The sequence below is a fragment of the Symphodus melops genome (genome assembly GCF_947650265.1).
Source record: "Symphodus melops genome assembly, chromosome: 5".
NCBI classification, from domain to species: Eukaryota; Metazoa; Chordata; class Actinopteri; order Labriformes; family Labridae; genus Symphodus; species Symphodus melops.
This window is the reverse complement of record NC_136695.1, coordinates 26,448,566-26,469,068: the sequence shown is the minus strand read 5'-3', so window position 1 is coordinate 26,469,068 and position 20,503 is coordinate 26,448,566. Positions and strand designations below refer to the sequence as shown.

Below are 20,503 nucleotides of genomic sequence, written 5' to 3'. Positions count from 1 at the left end.
TTTTGTATCGTGTCCGTGTGATGGTGCTGGAAAAGTTTTCTTGAAATTTATCATGCTTTTATTTTTAGCAGACTGGATTATTGTAACGGTGTGTTTCCAGGCCTCAGGTTGTTCGTCAATCACTATACTGGCTACCTGTGTGTCAGATGATCGACTTCAAAATCTATAATCTAAATCTACACCGGTCTATAAAGCATTGAATAGTCTTGGCCCATAAAACATCCAGACTGCTCAGGTCCTCAGGAAGACGTTTATTCAGTGTTCAAACAAGGTGAAGCAGCTGTTAGTTTCAACGCTCCTCACCTGTGGAACAAACACCCTGAACATCTGATGACTGCTGGCACACTCAGCTCCTTTAACTCCTGCCAGCAAACTATATTATTCACTCAGGCTTTCCTTTAGAAATAGACTTTCTGCAACAAATTATTCCTTTAATAGTTCTTATTTTATCGAGTTAAATTTTTTTCAGTCCTTTAATAATGTACAATCTTTCTTTTGCTCTATTTTCTTAATTTCTTTTGCATTCTTACCTTAAGCTTTGTTTTCATGTATTTCTGTTTTTGCCTGTAACGTACTGTAAATTGCCTTGTCTGTGAACGCATCACTAAACAGTAAATGATAACTTGTCTTGATCTAGTGAGGTACAGTACAGTTTGTTTTTAGCAGCCAGACACAAGAATAATGATTACATTCATTGTATGCACACACATGTTTTTTGTTGTTGTTGTTTTCTTCTAACTTTTTGGGGCTTCAATTGCTCTTTAGGATGAAAAGGCTACTACAGTAACTGCACATGTACGTCCATTTAGACATAGGTTACTTGAGTTCATTTAATTTAAGGAAAGTTTTGAATGCACTTAAATATTTCATGTGGGCTGGTTGTCGCCAATTACTGAAGGAAAGGACCTGGATACCACAAAACCTGTAAAAAAACAAACAAAAAAAACCAAAACCTAAATCTTATTATAAACTCGGTCAGGCTTGGTCAATAGGTTAAACTCACACACAGGCCCGCGTATTTTCACTTCCACGAGTGAGCACACACGCAGACACTAGTCAAACATTAACTAACAGTGCTCACATATTATTACCAGTGGTTGGATCGTACCATCTATCTAAAGCACGGGGGTGAAACTACATTTTAGAAGCTCATTCTACATCTCTCAACTAACGAAAACTATTTGTTCAACGAATCGTTTTCGTGCTTTACATAATTTAAATGTTTGCAATACCAGACTCAAACCCACCATGGAGCTGCAAAAAAAAAAAAAAAAAAAAGTCCGAACAACAACCTGTATTTCACAACCTGGACGCACACCTGTTGCCTGCGCGGCTGACCTCGCGCGTGCAGGTAACTCCCCTCCTCCTCCTCCAAAAAACCTACAGAGACTTAAAATGGAGCTGGCGCTACCTGGCTGAGGAAAAGTACGATTGTGCTCAGTATTATGCATAACTTGTAGTTTTAGTTGCGCAATAAGTGATATTACAGTATCATAGTCGACTGAGGAACGTGGATTCAACATGTTTTGGACGCTGTTCATCGCCGCTTTAATGGCGACAGGTAAGGCAGCAGTTTTTTTTTCCCCTAACAGGGTGGGGGCCCTCTTCCGTGACAAGTCCGGAGATAGATACTGCAACTGTTACCGTCAACATTTTGACACTTTTCGACGATACTTTTGTCTCTGTAAAATTTAGATTATAATTAGCGGGCGAGGGGGAATATTTTTGCTTAATTATTAAAAAAATTAATTGACCTACAAAACACTTTTAAATCATACAAACAACCTGTCGAAATGTATTATTTTTTCGACGACATAAATTAGAAGACAGCCATTGCGAGATAATGAATCCGCAATAGAAATGGATTACTTTCGTCATTATTCAGCTATAACATAATGTGTTTCCTCAAAGAATGAACAGGCCTTAACGGCAAATAGAAACCGCCGAGACAGGGGGGCCTGTTGAAGCCTTCACTGTTATACAGGAAGTTTGACTCAAAGCGACTTCACAATACTGTTAGTGCGTAAAGACAAAAACAATCAGCACTAAAACCTGCAAAGATGCACATCTTTTTTTTTTTTCATTTTTTTTTTCATTTGTCCTCTTGATGACCTTAAAAATCCCAGACTATGATTTTATTCATTTCTTTGCTTGTGTTTGACTTTGAATAACACCTCATTTTACCAACAAAAGTTTCTTTTAGCAGAACCTGTCTGCATGCTGTTACAAATTAAAGACCTCAACGAACATCTGCATGTCTTTATTATAATATTGTTGACCTATTAGATAAAGCTAATTGAAAAGACTTATATGGACTTATATGGTCTAAATATGTTCCAAGTCTTCGGGCCTACTGTAAGATTAACAAAAGCCTGCTTGAAAGGTTGTGACAGTCAGAGTCTGGCTGAAAAACCACAGACTTAAAAGAGCAAAACAATAAGTCTTTCTTGGATCCAAAACCTGGTACAGATCATGTGTCTGTTGTCAGAGGATGCAGAGCATGCATACCTGTCTTAATTAGAGTCTGTAATGGTCAGGTCTGACACACTCAGCCCATGACTCATCACACCCACTCAGTGATACCAGCAGTTTATCATGAGCCACGCCCTAAGGGGGATTTCAAATGATTTACAAAGCATTACCTAATATTACAAAATCTGATCTACATGTTATTGATAATGTTAAAGGATTAATATGTAAGATATGTACTGATATACATATTAAAGTGACCTTACTTTATGATCAGACATTTAGGGAAACTTATGCTGTGTTAAAGTCTTTGCTTCTCACAGTGCAGCAGCCAGAACTGTTTGTCCTCCTTCTAAGTTTCAATTCCGGTGCGGAATCACCCCGGGGTTTTTTTTTTTTTCTGACCAGAGGAGGTATGCAAGTTTAAGGCACCGCCATGTGGAAGTTTGAGACTTCCGCCTTCGGTTTCAGATATGACTGTAGTTATCAATGCGAACAAATGGGGTGATGTAACGTTGGAAGCAGACAAGTGAACTGGTTCAGATATGATTCCTCCTGCGTTAAAAAGTCTTATTTAAAAAAAAAAAATTAGCTCCACGATCATAAACGTGGTAAAACAAAGATTAATGGGAGATGCTTTTGGAAAATGATAAGAGGTTAGAAGTTTCTAGACTGATGCAGAGCTGGCTAAACACTGAAGCTTTGTGTCCACCCACATGCACGTCAGCTCTCAGGAGGTGGGGGACGGGGAGGAAAGAGACGGCTGTCGAAATTGTTTAGAATTTGGACTGCAGTGCCAGATTTAGACGCTACATGTCAGAGATACATATTGCTCCTTTTAATCTTTACTGTTCTTTAACTCTCATATCAGCCATTTAAACTGTAAGTATTTTTACATTTTCTCTTTAGAGTCCACCCTGGCCATCTCGGTCCAGACACCCACAAAGAGGAACATTGTCATCCTCTTCCAGCCCATCACCCTCACCTGTACCTTCCAGACAACGGCCACCCAGCCTCCTGTTGTCACATGGAAGTACAAATCATATTGCCGGGACCCCGTCCAGGCTGCACTGAATCCGAGCAGTGCAGATAACATCTTATCCCAAAACAACCCCAACTACAACCCCAACATTGAGTGTGCTGACAGCCAGAGGACAGTGCGTATTGTGGCGTCCAAGCAAGGCAGTGCTGTCACCCTGGGACAGGAGTACCAGGGCCGAAAGATCAGCATCCTCAACAGTGAGTCGACTTTTATTAACATTTAAATTCCATTTCAAACCCTATAACACATGAACTGGTGACTATTTTTGCACATTTATGTCACAGCAGGAGATTTTTAGTGTTTCTAGATTTCTCACAATTTGAAATACAGCGTGTGAGGGAGTTAGAGTGTGCAGGAGAAGGAGTCTTTCTTGATGGGGATTTTGTTCCCCCCCCGTGTTAAAACCACTACAAATGTGCATGGACCCTGGAGTAAAACAAAAAGTAAACGCAGGCGTTTCTGCATAAACCAGACATCTAAGCAGTAAAGTAGCGATAAGCAAAACTCTGCTCAACATGAACGACATTATTAATCTGCACACTCGTGTTGAGTGTTCCTGACCTGCTGTGTTCACAGACTTTGAGAAGTGGGGATAAAGTCAGGGTGGAAAGATGCAGCCTTATGTCTTCACACATGAACCCTGTTGGACAGTGTCTGCACACTTTGAGGAGAGCAGTGAATGTTTTAAGGAATGAAGGAGGAATGAAATGTTTTTGCCCTGACAGGTAAAATCAGATTAGAGTTCTTCCTGTTTCGCTACAGGTGAGCACATCTATCAATGGCACCGGTCTGATACCGTAACCATCACTTTCTCCTCCTTCCGCATGAATTCAGAGTAAGCTAACAAAGCAGGGTAGAATCAGTAGGAGGGTGTGGTGACGTGTGTTCTTTGTGATCATGGCACGATGGACTGAAGTAGCCGCTTCAATCTCCGTGCACATCATCAAACTGCTGCTTTAGGTTTTCTATTCATTAAGATGGGGGACTCTGCTGCTTCCTCCGCCACTTTCCAGTTGTTCTTTTGACGTCATGTCTCCCTCCAGGAGCGCGCCCCCCCCCCCCTCCTCTCCGACAGGGATTGTCTCCCGCTGTAAGGTGCATGTGTGCACAAACACATCTGGACAATTTTAGGGGGCGGTCCGAACATTTTGTCGACTTTTTTTCTTTTGCACTATATGTGAAAACAGCTGTCGTCAAAGCTACAAAGACAATGAACACTGTTATTCACCCACCTTTGATCTTTGTGTTAGAGCTGGGTCATACGGTCTGGAAATAAAAACTCCAATATGTTCACACCAAACCAGTTTAACACTTTTCCGGTCTTCTAAAAACAACCTTTAATTAAAAGAAATGACCAAAAACAGGTTTTGCTTTTATTTGATCTGTGTGATTTGAAAAATATCTCTGCAGACTTCTTCACACGTCAGTGCTCTGATATTGTCTCTTATAATAAATAGTATTTCATGGTGTCTGTCATTTGTTTACTTGACCTTATATTCAGAGAAATGTAACATCTTTAACACTTGTTAGTAGCTTTAGCATTACTTTGCAATATTTAATTTTGTTACCTTCACAGAAATTAAAATGCATTCTTGCGCTGCTGCTGCTCAATTTGACTCAGATCTTTATTCAGTCATTCACATCGTATGTTTCAGTTTTCAGTTTAGTAATTTGCCTTCCTTTTCAGTCATATCTCACCTGTATAAAAAAACAGTCACGCAAAATGGAAAGTGTGATTGTGTTTAAAAAGATGAAAAACCATCACGTCACGTCCTACGCTCCGTAGGTTGAGAGGCTCGATGACCCTACACGTATTTACATAATAACGTTTAATCTGTGAGATTAGAGGGTGAGGTGTGACGTTTAGGATTATTCCAATGAAGACATCAGTATTAGGTTTGTGTGCTGTTCTCACTGTGTTACAGCTCTTTATTTTGTGATCACAACATTAAAGATGGATTAAATGGTTTTCTCTGATCGAGCAGGCCTACTCTCAAACTCAAGACATTTGAAAGTGGAATTCGTAGGATCTAACCTGGGGAGCTTTTTCTGCCCCACAGATGCAGACCTGAACATCGCGCAGACGGCATGGGGTGACAGCGGCGTCTACGTCTGTTCTGTGATCTCTTCTCAGGATCTCTCAGGGAACGGAGAGGACTACACAGAGCTCATCGTTCTCGGTAAGCACCGACCCTGGGCCCCAGACTCGCTTTTTTCTTTTCTTTCTATTATCTCCCCTATCTCTTCTATCTCCCCTTTCAAAGACGAAGTGGTTAATGCCGGCAGCCTGTCAGACAGCAGGGAAAAGAAATCAAACGCCAGCCCTCACTAGCGACTCGTTGTTGACATAGTTGTTAAACTTAGACCTACAGCACTTTAAAGTAATTGTGGCTTTATCTTTCTTTCACAGAGAGAAAGTCAGAAACTACTGACCTCCTGCCTGAGATTGACTTACTGGTTATGGAAGGTAGTACAAGCCACTTCATCTAGTTTGGTTATTGTTAGGTGGGGTGTTTCTTTTGCTTTTGTTCAGTGATGCATTCAGGAGACAGACTGTGGATTACGTTTAGAGCTGATCAGCTGAGGTCAGACAACAGCAACAGAACATAAATGACTTATATCCTGTTAGTGGGCACAGCCTAAAAAAAATCATTTTCATTGAAACAGCTGCTACATCTCAGTGTTAGAAAACTGTATTTCCTTTCAGCACACAACGTGCACTTGGCTTCAATAAAGATCCGCTGATGTCTTCGACGTGATGTTTCCCACACACTGGTTGAGTGTGTGTGGATGTACGCGTGGGGAGGGGGGGGTTGCAGGAGATCAGTATACTTCTTTTGTCACTATCTGACTTTAAAATACCAAAGGTCAAATTAAACGAGCACACGGAAGCAGCTATGATTCAGACCTTACTTCCTGTTCATGTAATGTAACATTCAAACCCTTATACTCCTCATATACTTATACATGCTGTTTAGCATGACGTTTAATACAAACCAAACTCACACTTTTCTTTTCCTCTTTACTCTCCTGCTTCTTTAATACTGACCTATTTTTTTTCTCTTTCTTTAACGTGACAGTTTCTTTTCTGCAGCTCCCTGTTGTTACAAAAGAACACTCATCACTTCCTTATGAGTGTGCACAAACCAAATGAGATTTTTCACACGGTGCTCTGCTCATCCAGCTTCCATATTAGTTGCTACATATGAATGAACGGTGTCTCCCCTCTCGGTGCTGTTGTTGTGTCTTGGTGAAATGTGCTGCGTGAGCTGACATGCAGACTGAAGTCAGGCCCCGGGCAGGATGAAGAACCGGTTTGTCCAGATTCACAAAGCCTGATGAAAATATCTCATCAACACTGAGGCCATGTTTTCTTAATCGAAACATTCAAAAACAGAAAAGAAATGTGAGGGTTACCAACAGATTTGAATTGTGTGTTTGAGGGTTGTCATTGCACAATAACCATTAAAATAATGTGTGGATACCATGGCAACATAAATCAAAGTCCTATGTTCCTTAGATGTGGGTTTATTCTTGATAGATACTTTATTGATCCTGAGGGAAATTCTTGTTTTTAATGACCAAAAACTGCAAGCGGACTCCTGCACACTGTCCGAACGTTCAGAAATACAACAGCAAAATGTTTCCTTTGTAATGTACACTCCCACTAACTGTGTTTAGCTGTGTAAACAAATTGGACAATGCTCTCTCAGCTTTCAAGATAGGCACACACTACAAGTAAATCCCTTTCTGACTAGTCTGACGGCCGTGTGAGGAGTCATTTTAACCTCCCCTTGCATCTGCGTCTCAAGGACACATCTCGTCCATCTAATTGAAAAGTTTCAAAGTTCTCTTCTTTGCTGGATGTTTGAATCTTAATACTGAGGAACAAAACTTTAGTAAAAATGATTAAGGTGGAAAAAAGGTCTCGTCTTAAATCTTGGATATTAATATGAATGCACTCTCCACATACAGACTGGCTCCTGGTTGTTCTGGTTGTTCTGGGCTTTCTGCTGCTGCTGCTCCTGATCGGGATCTGCTGGTGTCAGTGCTGTCCACACACCTGCTGCTGCTACATCAGCTGCCCCTGCTGCCCCGACCGCTGCTGCTGCCCACGAGCGCGTGAGTACCAAACAGGAGAGATGAAATGCACCTGTTTTCTTTTTTTTTTTTACTAGAAAAAAGCTGGGGATTGAACTAAAGGTTTCCTTAAGGTCTGTTCATTTTTTTATTTTATTATTTATTATATTTATTTTTTATATACTTTATTAATCCCACGAGGGGAAATTCGGTTTACACTCTGTCTAATGAACACACACATAGGCTGAGATGCACACTCATGCACAAACAGGGTTCTAGTGACATGCATTAATGGAGAGGTCTCAGAGTGAGGGGGCTGCCCACAGCGAGCGCTCCAGAGCAGTTTTTTGGGGTTCGGTGCCTTGCTCAGGGGCACCTCGGCAGTGCTCAGGAAATGGACTGGCACCTCTCCAGCTACCAGACCAGTTTCCGGACTTGGTCCGTGCCGGGACTTGAACCGGCGACCCTCCAGTTCCCAACCCAAGTCCCTACAGACTGAGCTACTGCTGCCCTAATGAGCTACTGCCGCCCCATTCTGCCAGTTTAAAGTGTGATGACCCTGTCACGTGTAGCCTTCAATGTGACTTTGAGGAGGAAAGATGTGTAAAAGATGGGGGGAGGGGTGATGCCTTACTCATGGGCGACCAGCTATCAGACCAGTTTTTAGAATTGGAAAGTCCCCCCCCCCCCCCCCCCCCCACACACACACACACACTTTGTTTTTAAAGAGCCTGTTTAGATAAAATGAAGAACTGTCTAACAGCTAATTAGCTTAACTTGAGTAAACAAGATAGGAATCTTTAAACAGTAAAAACTCTGAATTCAAGCTGAGTGTAAAGTGTATTTGGTAAATTTCCCCCAAAAAACTGAAATATCAAAATATGATGATGATGATTTAGAGCTTTGTTTGTGCAGTGCCAGCTAAGCTAACGCATACCGGAGACTGAATATCTTTGATCTTACTCAGAACAAGACATGATATTCACACTGACATTCATATAGGATATAGTTCCGTATGTAACTTTATGTAATCGTATGTTTATGCAACAAAGACGTTCACGGTTTGTGGTTTCCTACTGCAAAACCACACGTCTGAGTTTCACTCGTGTTTTCTATTCTTCCTCAGTGTACGAGGCCGGGAAAGCCGTGAAGAAAGGTGTGCCCAGTCAGTATGCTCCCACCTTGTATGCTCCCAGTATGTATGCTCAGCCACCATACGGTGGTCAACTCGTGAACCAGCCTGGTATTCCTCTTCTCCCCCTTCCCAACGGAGCTGTCCAAGCTCCTCCTTCAAACGGTTACGGGCGGGAATATGACGGCGCCAGCTCAAGTGAGTTTTAGTTCTGAGAATAACCAAAAACCGTTTTAGTGAGCGTATCAAAGACATTGCATCATGACTTCCTGTAGTTTCTCAGAATTGTTTCAATCTGTGAACTGCTTTGCTGTGTGTGTGTGTTTAGTTGGACAGGGCTCTCAGGTGCCACTGCTGCATGACCCGGACAGTGGAGGAGACCACAGTGAGTACAAAAAGGGGGGTCACTCTGACTTCACCCAGAGTCAATGAGAGGGGTGGGTGGGATTGCGTATCCTGGGATTGCATATTTGGACAGCCAGGTCGGGAGGATATCCGGATCTACTGTAAAGATAACAAAGTATGAAAGACATAAAAAGGGGCCTTGACTCCACAAGTTGCTTTTTGTGATGCGTCATATCTGCGTGAAGCTTCACAGGCTGATCTCTTGTGTCCTTCTCCCCAGCTCGCAGTGGATATCGTATCCAGGTTGACCCCGACGGGAACGCCACACGGGCCATTTACTACATGGAGAAGGAGCTGTCTAAACTGGACCCGTCGAGACCTGCCAACTACAACCGCAGTGAGTGACTGATCACTTCCTGTTTCTACTCGGGTCACAGTTAATGCGCCGAATGAACCCCAGACTTCTGTGGCACAAACTACTTCCTGCCGAGAAGTGCTGCACATGTCATGAGAAAACCCCATGTATATGAAGACTCTGGGCGTTTGACCTGAGTCACAGAGTTTGAATGACGAACAGGTTGGGAAGTTTAGGGACTCTTTGCTCATGAATGACACCGTGGATTCACAGTGTGACGTGATGCAGAAAGTTTCAATATATATATGCAATATATATGCAATATATCCATACATAAATCCCCGGGAGAAATTCAGGTTTCAGACTCAAAAATTCAGAGAGAAGAAGGTTCATTATGAGGGACACAGTAATGACTTCCACTGAAGGCTCAACACAGACTCAGATTTGATCTCTGTCTATAACGTGTTCAAAAGCTTTAATTGTCAAGTCTATATGGACTTTTTTTCTTTAGCTTCATTTATTAACTAGGCTTTAAACCTATTGCTAACTTCTCTGAGCAGCAGCCTCTGACTTTGACTTTTTTTTTTTTGAGTTTCATAGTTTACTGGAAAGCAAATATGAAAGCAGCGCACGATTTTCACTTGAAGTGTTTACGTCACACCTCTGTGGGGGAGTGTGGTCGTCTTGACTCAAAATTGTTTCTACGTAATCATCTTTGCCCGTCTCTCTTCCGCCCCATGAGAAGCTTTTTATTCATTGATATCTGTAACAAACCACGTTAACTAAATGTCTGTGATAGTACGTATTTTCATGTATTCATTCATCTTGATACATTTGTGGAAATATCTTTTAATTGTGTCAACCATGTGAGAGTAATTCATTTAGGTTTGTGAAGATGTACTACATACATGTGTAAGAGATCATATTACAGTAGTAGCAGAGTTATATTTGGTTTGGAGCCAAGTGTCTGTTGTTGTCTGAGAGATTTAGCTTAACATAGATGTTTGACATTTGAGTCAAGGAGATGAGTTCTTCATGCCTTATGCAGAGTGAAGTATTTGTGGGCTGTCTTTCTAGTAGAATATAAGGAACACTGTGAAGAAGAATACTTTGCCAGTGATCGTGAGATCCTGGTCAGCACTGGTCCAGTGACTGCAGAGTCCTGGTTCACTAGCATGTGAGATTGTGAGCAGCATGCCAGTAACTGCAAGGTTCTGGTCATGAAGCACATCTGAGCTATTGTTTGTTATGATATTATGTTATTTGACCATTTATACATAAATCTAAGATGATCCACAAGTCTGTTTGATAATGTCCTAATCATTCATTTAACACATATACAGAAACCCCCACCGTTACAGCGGAATCACGAATTGATTCCAAACTAACAGTCTGTTATTTAAAACACAAAGTTATATAATAGACAAACACAGTCAGAGTCTGCTTCCTCTCTTTCAACCAGAAAACATTCAACTGTGTCTTTGTCAGTAACCATCTCTTCTTTATTTTCCTCTCTTAGTGGATAACATGAGTGAGGTCAGTTCTCTGCATGACGTTTTGGACCCTCGAGGTCGGGGGGGTCGGTCCCAGCCGCCACCTCTGGCCACGGTTTATGACCGGGATGAAGCCATGAGCACCATCAGCAGTGTTTCCCAGCAGGGACGCCGGCGTGACGATTACCCACCCCGAGGCGGAGGCTACATGGGGGACCGCGTACGGGCACGCTCCATGGACAACCTGGACGACATCGTGCGTCGTTACAGCCGAGATGACCTCGCACCAAACCGACGCCCAGATGAGATGAGAGGCAGGAGAGGGTGAGAGTGATGTCACATTGCCGCTGACACAGACGGCGTGCTGTCACACAGGATGTAGAGTTAACCTCTGTCTACAGTCAGACTGGACGTTAACTAAACCTGACTTTGAAACCAGAGTCACCAGTCATCGATATTTGAACCTTTCTTTAAAATAGTCTTCATCGCTTCATCGTCTTAATTGATTTTCTGCTCTGTTTCTCTTCAGTTCTGATGATGGGTGGAGCAGCAGCGCCCGCAGCGGCTACGACCGTGACTCAGACGATCGAAGGCGCCGTGACTACTCCCCCGATGATCGCCGGAGAGGAGACAGAGGGGGCTACGGCGGCCTCCCGGGGAGACGAAGCCGTAGCCGTGACGATCTGATGGACCTGGAGAGGGATCGGCGTCCAGGCGAGGGTGCCAGGGGCAGACGGGATGACTACGACGACAGCTTCCTGCGAGAAGCGATGGAGAGGAAGAGGCTGGGCGAGCAGCAGAGGGCGCGCAGCAGGGATCGACTGGACAGCGAGAGCGACCGCTCGGATCGTGGCAGGGCCCCACGTGGGCCTCCCCCACTTCCTCAGAACCCGGCTGCGGGATACCCGGGTCGCCGTGACGACTACCCACCTCCTCAGCCTCCTCCGTACAGTGATGATGAAAGTATGTCATCTTCTAAAAAAAGCAACCTCCGCAAGGTACGTCCTCCAAACTTCTGAAATTCACTCAATTTACATCCAATTACTTTGAAAGTTAAAGGGACCACCCACCTGAACTAAATCTGAGGGGAAAGTGTGACGCAGCTCCTTCTCTTATTTTGTGAAGCATTCTTTGAATCTTTTTGTACCAAAGCCCTAAGCAGACCTGCATCAATACATTTTATTTACGCAATTTTCAATCTTTATGGTCAATTTTTCAACATGAGCTGAACATACAGAAGGAAGAAAAAAAAACGTATCTTCCATTTTCTTCTCGATGCCACCTTTCACTTCAAAAACGTCGTATCCACGGAGCACGGCCTGCACGATAGACGTGTGTGTAGTAAGAGGGTCTTTGTTGGCGTCTCAGAAAGAACAAAACAGTTAGCAGGATGGAGTCTGTGAGTGGTTGCCATGGTCACCTCTCTAACCATGTGCATACTGCCCCCTGCTGTATCAAACTGGCTTGTAACGAGGTTACTAAGGTGAACACAGACGGGTGGACGAGAGGGGGGGCGATCATGCCTCATGTGAACACGCCCTTAAATACAAAATGTGACGGCATAAGAATGAACATTTGTTTTTCTTTTCTCTTTCAGAACGGAGCTGTAAGTCGAGAGAGCCTGGTCGTGTAAAGACAACAAGGACGTGAGCAACGTGTTCACTACAACAGCTTTTTTATTAACCCTTAAAAGGACCGGACTGTAAATAGTTGCACACACTATTAATTGTTGAGCTGATTTTTTTTTTTTTTTTTTTTTTATGAAATGTTTTATGATTTACACTAAACTTTGAATTGATGCTGAATGTGTATGAATGTTTTATTAACAGGGGAAACGTGCCTTCTCATGTATAAAAACTTTGTGGCTGCCACAAGTGCCTTACGTTTGTACAGACTTTAACTTGTAGATGTGAAAGTCAGGTAGATGATAACTCTGTAAAGCAGTCTGAATCTTGATGACTAAAGATGTCCCGATTGGTTTCAACTTTGTTTTTTATAATGATGTCGTTTTATTCAGCTGATGTAGTTTTGTCTGGGTCTTTAGATACTTTTAGCTCTTTATGTGAAAAATCAAATGTTTTTACAAGAAAAGAAAACCTAAAGGAGCTGATTTTAACTTTGTTTTCAGTTATGTATAAGTGTGCTCCATGTTTAGAAACCAAATGGCCTTGGTTAGATGTTTTGTTTGAGTGCTTCTTTTTTATTGTTGTCGTCTTTTTTTAAAAACAATTTTTAGTGTAAACCAGAATGATATTGTACAGCTGACCAGTAACACATACTCAACATGTAAACGTATTGTGATGTGATGAAAACCTAATTTTACAATAAAGTCAGTCTTCACTGTCGGGCATTTCTGTAGCTTCACTGTCTGGCCAGTTGATGGCACCGAATTGTTGTTTTTGCAGAGGATACAGGCAGCAGTGGAGACTCTGCATTTCTTTGGATGTTTTGACGTATTAATCATTAAATGAACTTTAAAATGATTAATACGCCCCCCCCCCCATCCCCCCCCCCCCCCCCCCCATCCTATCCCATCCTACTCTTCTTTCTGCATCTTGTCCCATCTCCCCCCCATCCCATTTCATGCCCAGCACAGTTTAGCAGATGGCTGTTCCGTCATGATCCGGGTCTGCTGAAGATTTCTGCCTGTTAAAAGGAAGATTTTTTCTTGCTACACTATGACAGGTTAAGCTGGGCTCTTGTAATATAGCCATCAGTAAGGTCCTTTACCTGCTTTTTGTAAACTTAACGATGAGCATGGTCTGTTTACCTGCTCTTTCGTTAATGTTAACAGACAAACAGTAAGGTCCTTTACCTGCTTTTGTAAAGTGTCTCGAGATAACATCTGTTATGATTTGACGCTATACAAATAAAGATTGATTGATAACAGAATTGTTCTTTGATGAGGCTCAATGAAACAACTTACTTTAAAACATTTTAAACTGTAACACAAAGTACAGTAAAAGAGAACTGTTAAAAACCAGATTGATAAACTGTCTCTTTTATTTCGCTGATGGAAAATTAAGGGTTTTTTTTGTGTTCATCAGGGATTTAGTTTCTTTCACCTTGTTTTTATCTGCAGACAGATTTATATTTAAAAAGTGTCACTTGATTAAAAGTTGCAGAAATAAAAGCCATCCAGTTTGTCGTCAGTGTTGGACACAGAATCACAGAACAGCAATACTTCACAAAGTGTAGAACATAAAAGTGATGATACTTTAAAAGCACCACACCTTTTATTTAATAAAAACAGCTCAAACTAAAAGTGACATTTTTAGAATGACTTCTTAGACAAACTTTGCAAAGCTGTGATTGATAAGAGATTATTCTATTACATCTCATTTGACTTTTTCCTTTATGTCATGTCCACTCTGAATGTTCTTGCACAGATTATGATATTTCATGCAGAGGATGACCAGAATTGTGCATATTTTTAGATAAATTTGGTACCTCTCTGGACATGAAAAGCAGAAGTTCAGACTCGAACCTTTATGAGTGCTCTCTCCTGACTAAAGACGTCACTGTAAGTTGAGGTAAGAAAGTGATTTCTACTCATTTTCTCACCTCACAGTCAGAATGTATCTCTGGCACCGCCTTGTTTTTCAGAGCTCCCACTGATGGTCAATGATTTTGTTTTCTGGCTTTTTTTTTTGTCCTCAACAGGGATGACCTTTTTTTTCTTCACGCTGCACGCTCTTCCTCCTGTCAATCAACACCCGGAGGTCTCCAAATGACGCTTCAGGATTTTTTTTTACAGAAACCAAGGTGTGTGCAATAAATCTCTACATTACCTACATTACCTCTTAGAGGTAAATCTGGAGCCTGTTGGGACCCTCTTCAAATATTCACAGGGGCCAGCTTTCATCACCATCATGTTTTAAATAATCTGACACAACACACACAAAAAAGTGAAATGGCCGTTTTTATTTCCAAACTTTAAAATATAATCAACATTTACAAATACATAATGTACTGCTTGCTTTAAGTGTCTCTGTATATTTAGTGCTTGAAGAGCAACATACATTCAAATACTATTCATGTACTAGTAATGAGTGAATGCTGTCAGAGTTGTAAAGTTTGTCAGCCCTTGGGAGCCCCCTGCTGGCCTCGGGTCCCATGTAGTTGGCTTTGACGAGCAGCGTCTCTGCATGCAGGTGTCAATATTTCAAAATGGAAACGTCAGGGCAGGAAGACTTTGAGAAAGTCTTGAGCGTGCACACGAGAGAGGAAGGAGCACGCTGCTTCTGCTTTTTTGCTTTTTTGATTGCTGCATTTTGTGCTCATGAAGAAACTTCTGGTAATACCTAATGTTCTGTGATTGCATGAAGGCAGAGCTTATGGAAAAACGACACACACCTCAACATGTCAACAAAGATCTGCTGCGCAATGAGGGCCTGATTTCACACAACTGTAGCTGAATGTGGACTCCCACATAAATGACAATCAAAAATAAACTTGAAGTGTAAAAGTGTAAAATAAAGATTCTGAAAACACATTTAACACACATAGTTATTTAGCATGTAATCATTTAACCTTGTTTGCAAAACTTAGACTGCTTAAACTTAGTCTTGCTTATAAATGCAGACAGCAGATCCAAGGTTTTTTTTTTTTTTTTCAACATTTCTTTTTTGGCTTTTTGTGCCTTTATTTGAGTGATAGGACAGTGGATAGAATCATAAGTCAGGAGGGGGGGATGCCATGAGGGAAAAGGAGCTGCAGGTCAGATTTAAACCTGGTAGACAGGGGCCTCTGTACAGGGAGCGAGCGAACTAACCACTGCACCACCAGAACCCCGCTACCCCCAAGGATTTAACTTCCCAATATGTGAGTGGAATACAAAGATGTAACTAAAAAACATTTCTTTGTGAAGTTGAATGACATTAATGCAAATGACTCTGAAATTAACTGTTTAAGGACCTTAGTGCCCATGTTAGTTGGACTCCATTTTTAAATTCTGGATTACATTTAATCTCATTTATAGGTTTGAGGCAGCAGAGAGGAAACAGTAGATAGTTATATATTCAATGTTTCCCTCTAACAGACTCCTTCTGCTGCTCAGGCCCAAATCTAGACACCTAAGAGGTCCGGTTAAAACCTCACTGTAAGAAACAAGTTGGCCTTTTTAACATTATTTAGCCACTATAATTAAGGCCGAGAAGTCCTTCCTCTGTTACACTTTTTCAGGCTTGGAGTGCTGGGTTCCCCCTTCATGTGTGCATCACATTGTTTTTTAATAGCACCCAACAGATTTTTGCATTGTCCTCTACTTTGACCACATTAAGCAACCAGTCATCCTCCTTTTCTCCTCTGGTCCCAAAGGTTGGATCCCCTGAAGCTCACAGTTACTTAAAGCTTTTGATATATATAAAGGTTCTTTGAACCATCCTGATCCATCGACCGAGTAAAGAGAAAACGTATCTGAGTGACAGCTGCGCAGTAATCTTAAAGGAGAAAGACTTTTTTCCTGCTCGCCTTCACCAATCCAGTGATTTATTCTCACACTTCCATGAGGTTTGGAGACTCACGAGTTCCAGATTTAAAGAATAATGATGCATCAGAGGCAGAGTCATTCATGAAAAAAAAAACGTCCCAAATTCGTTTTGATCCTGGATTTTCAACATTTCTCGAAGTGCCACCGACTGCACACTCACAAGCTTCACAGCTCCAACCTCTCTCTCTCTTTTACCAATCTGTATTTTCTAAGTGTCAAGATGTTTTGAAAAATACTGCAAACTACAGACGGCAAAACTTTTTTTTAAAGAGGTGAAAATCAAGAGCAAACGAGCAAAGCGACTTTCAGAGTTTTTTTTATCACCTAAAATGCTGCCAGAGGGATTAAAATGATTCTTGAGATCAAAATGGAAACGCAAATTCAAACTGCTTTATTCATCCCAGAAGGGCGAGTCGGTTTTACAGCCTCGCAATAAAAAAAAAACAACAACAGCAGCATTCAGACATACGCCAACAGTGTTCACATTACAGCAGCAGATTCTTTAAATGTTTGTTGGGTTTTCATCACCAGACAAAAGTGTGTTCATGTTGATGTGATGGCCACCTACTCTCAGCTCATTAGCTTCTCATTAACAGAAGTCAATGCAGCCAAGCTAACACTGAACACACTTAAATTCATTTAGTTTGAATATATTTTTGTATTTAATTGTCCATTATTCAAATGTGGTGCATCTTTCTGACACAGCAGGATTACCATACACTGTGAATATTAATGGATGATGCCCGAGTGACGTCTCTGGAGGCTAAACGCGGCGGCCGCCATTCTACCACTCCCGCATGAGTTGGAGCTGAGGCAGGTTTAAGCCTCCTGACGTACGGTTACATGGCGCCAGCCTGTCGATCAGGTCAGCTACACGCTGTACTATAAATAACACGTAACGTTCATGAAACAGGTGCGTTAAATAAAAAAATTAAAAATAATTCAGCCCTGAGTGAAGGATGCTGATGGACAGTATTTCCATTACCACAGAAAACATGGTTGAAAATTGACTCTTATTTGTCACCCAGAGTTCAAAAAACCCCCACCCCACCACAACAGAACTTTTCTTTTACATATAAAAAAAGCAGTGTGAGTATGAAACCTGAAAGCCCTGTTCCTCTTTCCATCACATGTTCTGTTTGCCAAAGACCCAATCTGTGTGTGTGTGAGAGAGAGAGAGAGAGGAGAGAGAGAGGGAGGAGGAGAAATGCTGAAGGAGAGGAGATGCCTCTCTGAGCCCCTCACTGGCTTCAGATCAGTTGATAAGGTAAGAGCTCGTGCTTCTCTCTGATCTACAATTATTATCTATCACCCAACATGCTGCTGCTTTTTTCTTTCATCTCCCATCCCTCTCTCTCTCTCTCTCTCTCTCTCTCTCTCTCTCTCTCTCTCTCTCTCTCTCTCTCTCTCTCTCTCTCTCTGGAGTTCACTGCTCTTTAATGCATAGTTTAGCACATTAATACGTCCATATGTATTTATACACCTGCTTTGAATTGATGCTGTCGATGATGAACAAACTGAATGAGCTTTTTTTCCATGTCTGAATCATCATGTTTTAAAATGTATTTTACCTGATGTTGTTTGGAGCCTGAGGACTCAAAAATGTTCCCAAAGACAACAAAAAGCTTTTCATACCCGCCTCCTGCTGACTCATCTATTTAGTATGCCAAAGACTTTTAGTAATCACAAAGAAGATTTCTGTCATTATGCGTAGATATGTGACAGTCGTTGCCTTGTCATTTCACTATTGTTCATTTCGCTCATTTAAAGCACTGACGAAAGTATTTGAGCTGCAGAGTGACAGATTTTGAAATGCATGTAAATAAAGAAAAGAGACCCCCTTTATTTATAAACTACTCCTCATCCAAGCTTCACAACAACAGTGTGGGGACTCAGGCCAAGTACATGTAGGACAAATTAGAGATTAGAAGCACCTAAGGGAATTCAAATCCCAAATAACCCAGAGTCTGCAACATGTCAGGGCTGTGGGAATAAAACATGAACTGGGTCAAATATTGCACATTAAAGTACAGACAACTTCTGTTGATTTGACCCAATATTATAATCTAACTGACTACATAAGAAACGTTTACATCAATAATTGGTCAAAAAGGGGACTTGAGGCCCCCCATGAAATATTATCGGGTATTTGTCACAGCTTTTTAATTTAAATTAATTTTGTCCTAACAATTAGTGTTGAATTTAATTAGAATAACAAAAATCTTTACCCTGATCTTATTTGGTGGGAGTCAAACGTTGAAATTTCACTGAGATTAGGGATTTTAAAATAAAAATATTTTCTTCTTTATAGCGAAATTAAAAGGACTGAAGAACAACACGAGGGTTACAAGAAGCCGTTGTGTGTTGTAAAGCTGCTGTTGGTTATTTTTCTTTCTGCAGTAAAATTCAAAATGAAAAAAAAAAAAAGCTTGGTGGGTTTGGAGATAAAAACATAAAATGCTGCCATTTCTAGCAGTTTATCAAATGGTAGCCATCTTCTGCCTCTGTCCAGTAAAGTGGACAGCGGGACAATGGATCCATTCTCAGTGGGTTTTTCTGTCAGCTGTCTCCATCCAACACAATCCCAACTACACCATCACCCACCCACCCACCCACATACTGTCTCTCCCCCAGCAGTCTCTGTGTCTCCATCATGATACTGTACTGTAAGAGCATGTTGGAGTGTGTGTGTGTGTGTGTGTGTGTGTGTGTGTGTGTGTGTGTGTGTGTGTGTGTGTGTTTACTCTTTGTGGCTTCTGGTGTGTGTTTTAGTCTTAGTGCAGGGAGAAGAATCACTGCCAGTAGACTATTTTTGTCTTTCCAAAAGTTTAATCGTAACTGTACATCCAACATGTAAGAAAGTTTAGCTCTTCCCACTGGTTCATATTTTGAGCTTCTTTTCGGCTGCTTCCTGTTTGAGACTGAATTTTAGGAGGAGAGGATGGAGAACAGCCCCGTATTTGATGATGCCTTTCAGATTTAAAAAAAAACGTTTAAACACCCAGTGACCTTCACAGAAGATCTAATTATTTGCTTTATTCAGCTCAGGTTAAAAGTAGGCGGGATGATTGTAGTGTTATGATGACGCTATTACGCTTAGGTGCAAAAAAGGTGTCAAACAAGTCTCCAAACGGCCCTGAGAGACGCCATGCAAAAAATAAGTCAACATGAGCGTCCATCGTCCTTTAAAACATAGTTACCTTTAGTAGTCGGGTGTTTTAATTGAGACATGATTATTATTTGGACGTCAGACTCTTTCTACGACTACTGTTAGAGCTTAGAAGAAGAAGTTCCTTTTTTTACGTCGTTTCCTTGAAATATCTTATTTTAACCCAAAGCATCATTGTCTTCTGGGGTTTGGTACCTCAAGCTAACCAAACTGCCATCATATCAAACTTTAGAGCACTCCAACTTTTAATGAAGTTCAAAAATCTTTGGAAGAAGAGATGAACTGGCATAGACGTTTGGCATAACGGCAAACACAGTTGTTGAAGTGGGGGAAGATAGCAAACATTGCAGGCAGCAGGTCTTAAATGTGTTGCACAAAAAGAATGTAAGAAAAACTAAATCGAGAACCAGAGACGTTCAGGCCGACTGTCTTACTTCTGCACAGCTTACCAATTATGGTGGTGGTGTTAAAAGCTCCAATGACCAATAACTACTTTCATCAGGAGGGACGGCGTGAACATGTTGTGCATTAGGAATTAAAACAAACAGCTGTTGGATGACGGTTGGCTTTATTGAGATGTGACGAGATGTGCTCCTCCTGCTGCCTCACTCAGGTTACCTTCAGGTAGAAAGGGGCGGAGCCACTTCATTTGACGTTGTGCCACTGGGCAGACACTGAGCCTCAGTATTTAATCTGGCTTCTCTGGTTTGTGGTCTTTGTTTAGCCTCCGCAACACTATACACATTCACTGCTGATTTACAGACTGCGTATTCTTTTATTAGGATGTTTTGCCTTCGTTTTCAATACATTATTGTTTAAATATCTTTTTAACTGTGTGGTCTTCCTGTTTGTCCAGCTCACTGAGCCTGAGTTGTGACACGATGAACACAGGCAACACGAATGCTTCACAGATTTTTTTCTAAGAGG

General features: G+C 41.5%; 1 protein-coding gene across 2 annotated transcripts; it reads left to right on the top strand.

Annotated features, from left to right (window-relative positions):
• The first annotated feature begins 1,296 nt into the window (after positions 1 to 1,296).
• Positions 1,297 to 13,266, top strand: lsr (lipolysis stimulated lipoprotein receptor). Of its 2 annotated transcripts, XM_079344644.1 has the most exons (11): positions 1,297 to 1,561; positions 3,379 to 3,708; positions 5,572 to 5,691; positions 5,922 to 5,978; positions 7,487 to 7,633; positions 8,718 to 8,921; positions 9,052 to 9,108; positions 9,349 to 9,465; positions 10,943 to 11,240; positions 11,446 to 11,914; positions 12,514 to 13,266. In XM_079344644.1, exons 1-11 carry the CDS (start codon positions 1,522 to 1,524, stop codon positions 12,547 to 12,549), a joined length of 1,875 nt encoding a protein of 624 aa, XP_079200770.1. In that variant the 5' UTR covers positions 1,297 to 1,521; the 3' UTR covers positions 12,550 to 13,266. The 2 variants fall into 2 exon arrangements, with proteins under 2 accessions (XP_079200770.1, XP_079200771.1); XM_079344645.1 differs by lacking the exon at positions 5,922 to 5,978 and having other exon boundaries at positions 1,298 to 1,561.
• The last annotated feature ends 7,237 nt before the right edge of the window (positions 13,267 to 20,503 follow it).

Bases quoted from the DNA above. Each gene is read 5' to 3' on its own strand.
- lsr (XM_079344644.1), top strand. From the start codon at position 1,522: ATGTTTTGGACGCTGTTCATCGCCGCTTTAATGGCGACAG. The intron at 5,979-7,486 runs GTAGTACAAGCC...CTCCACATACAG, and splicing joins TGACTTACTGGTTATGGAAG to ACTGGCTCCTGGTTGTTCTG. The intron at 7,634-8,717 runs GTGAGTACCAAA...ATTCTTCCTCAG, and splicing joins CTGCTGCTGCCCACGAGCGC to TGTACGAGGCCGGGAAAGCC.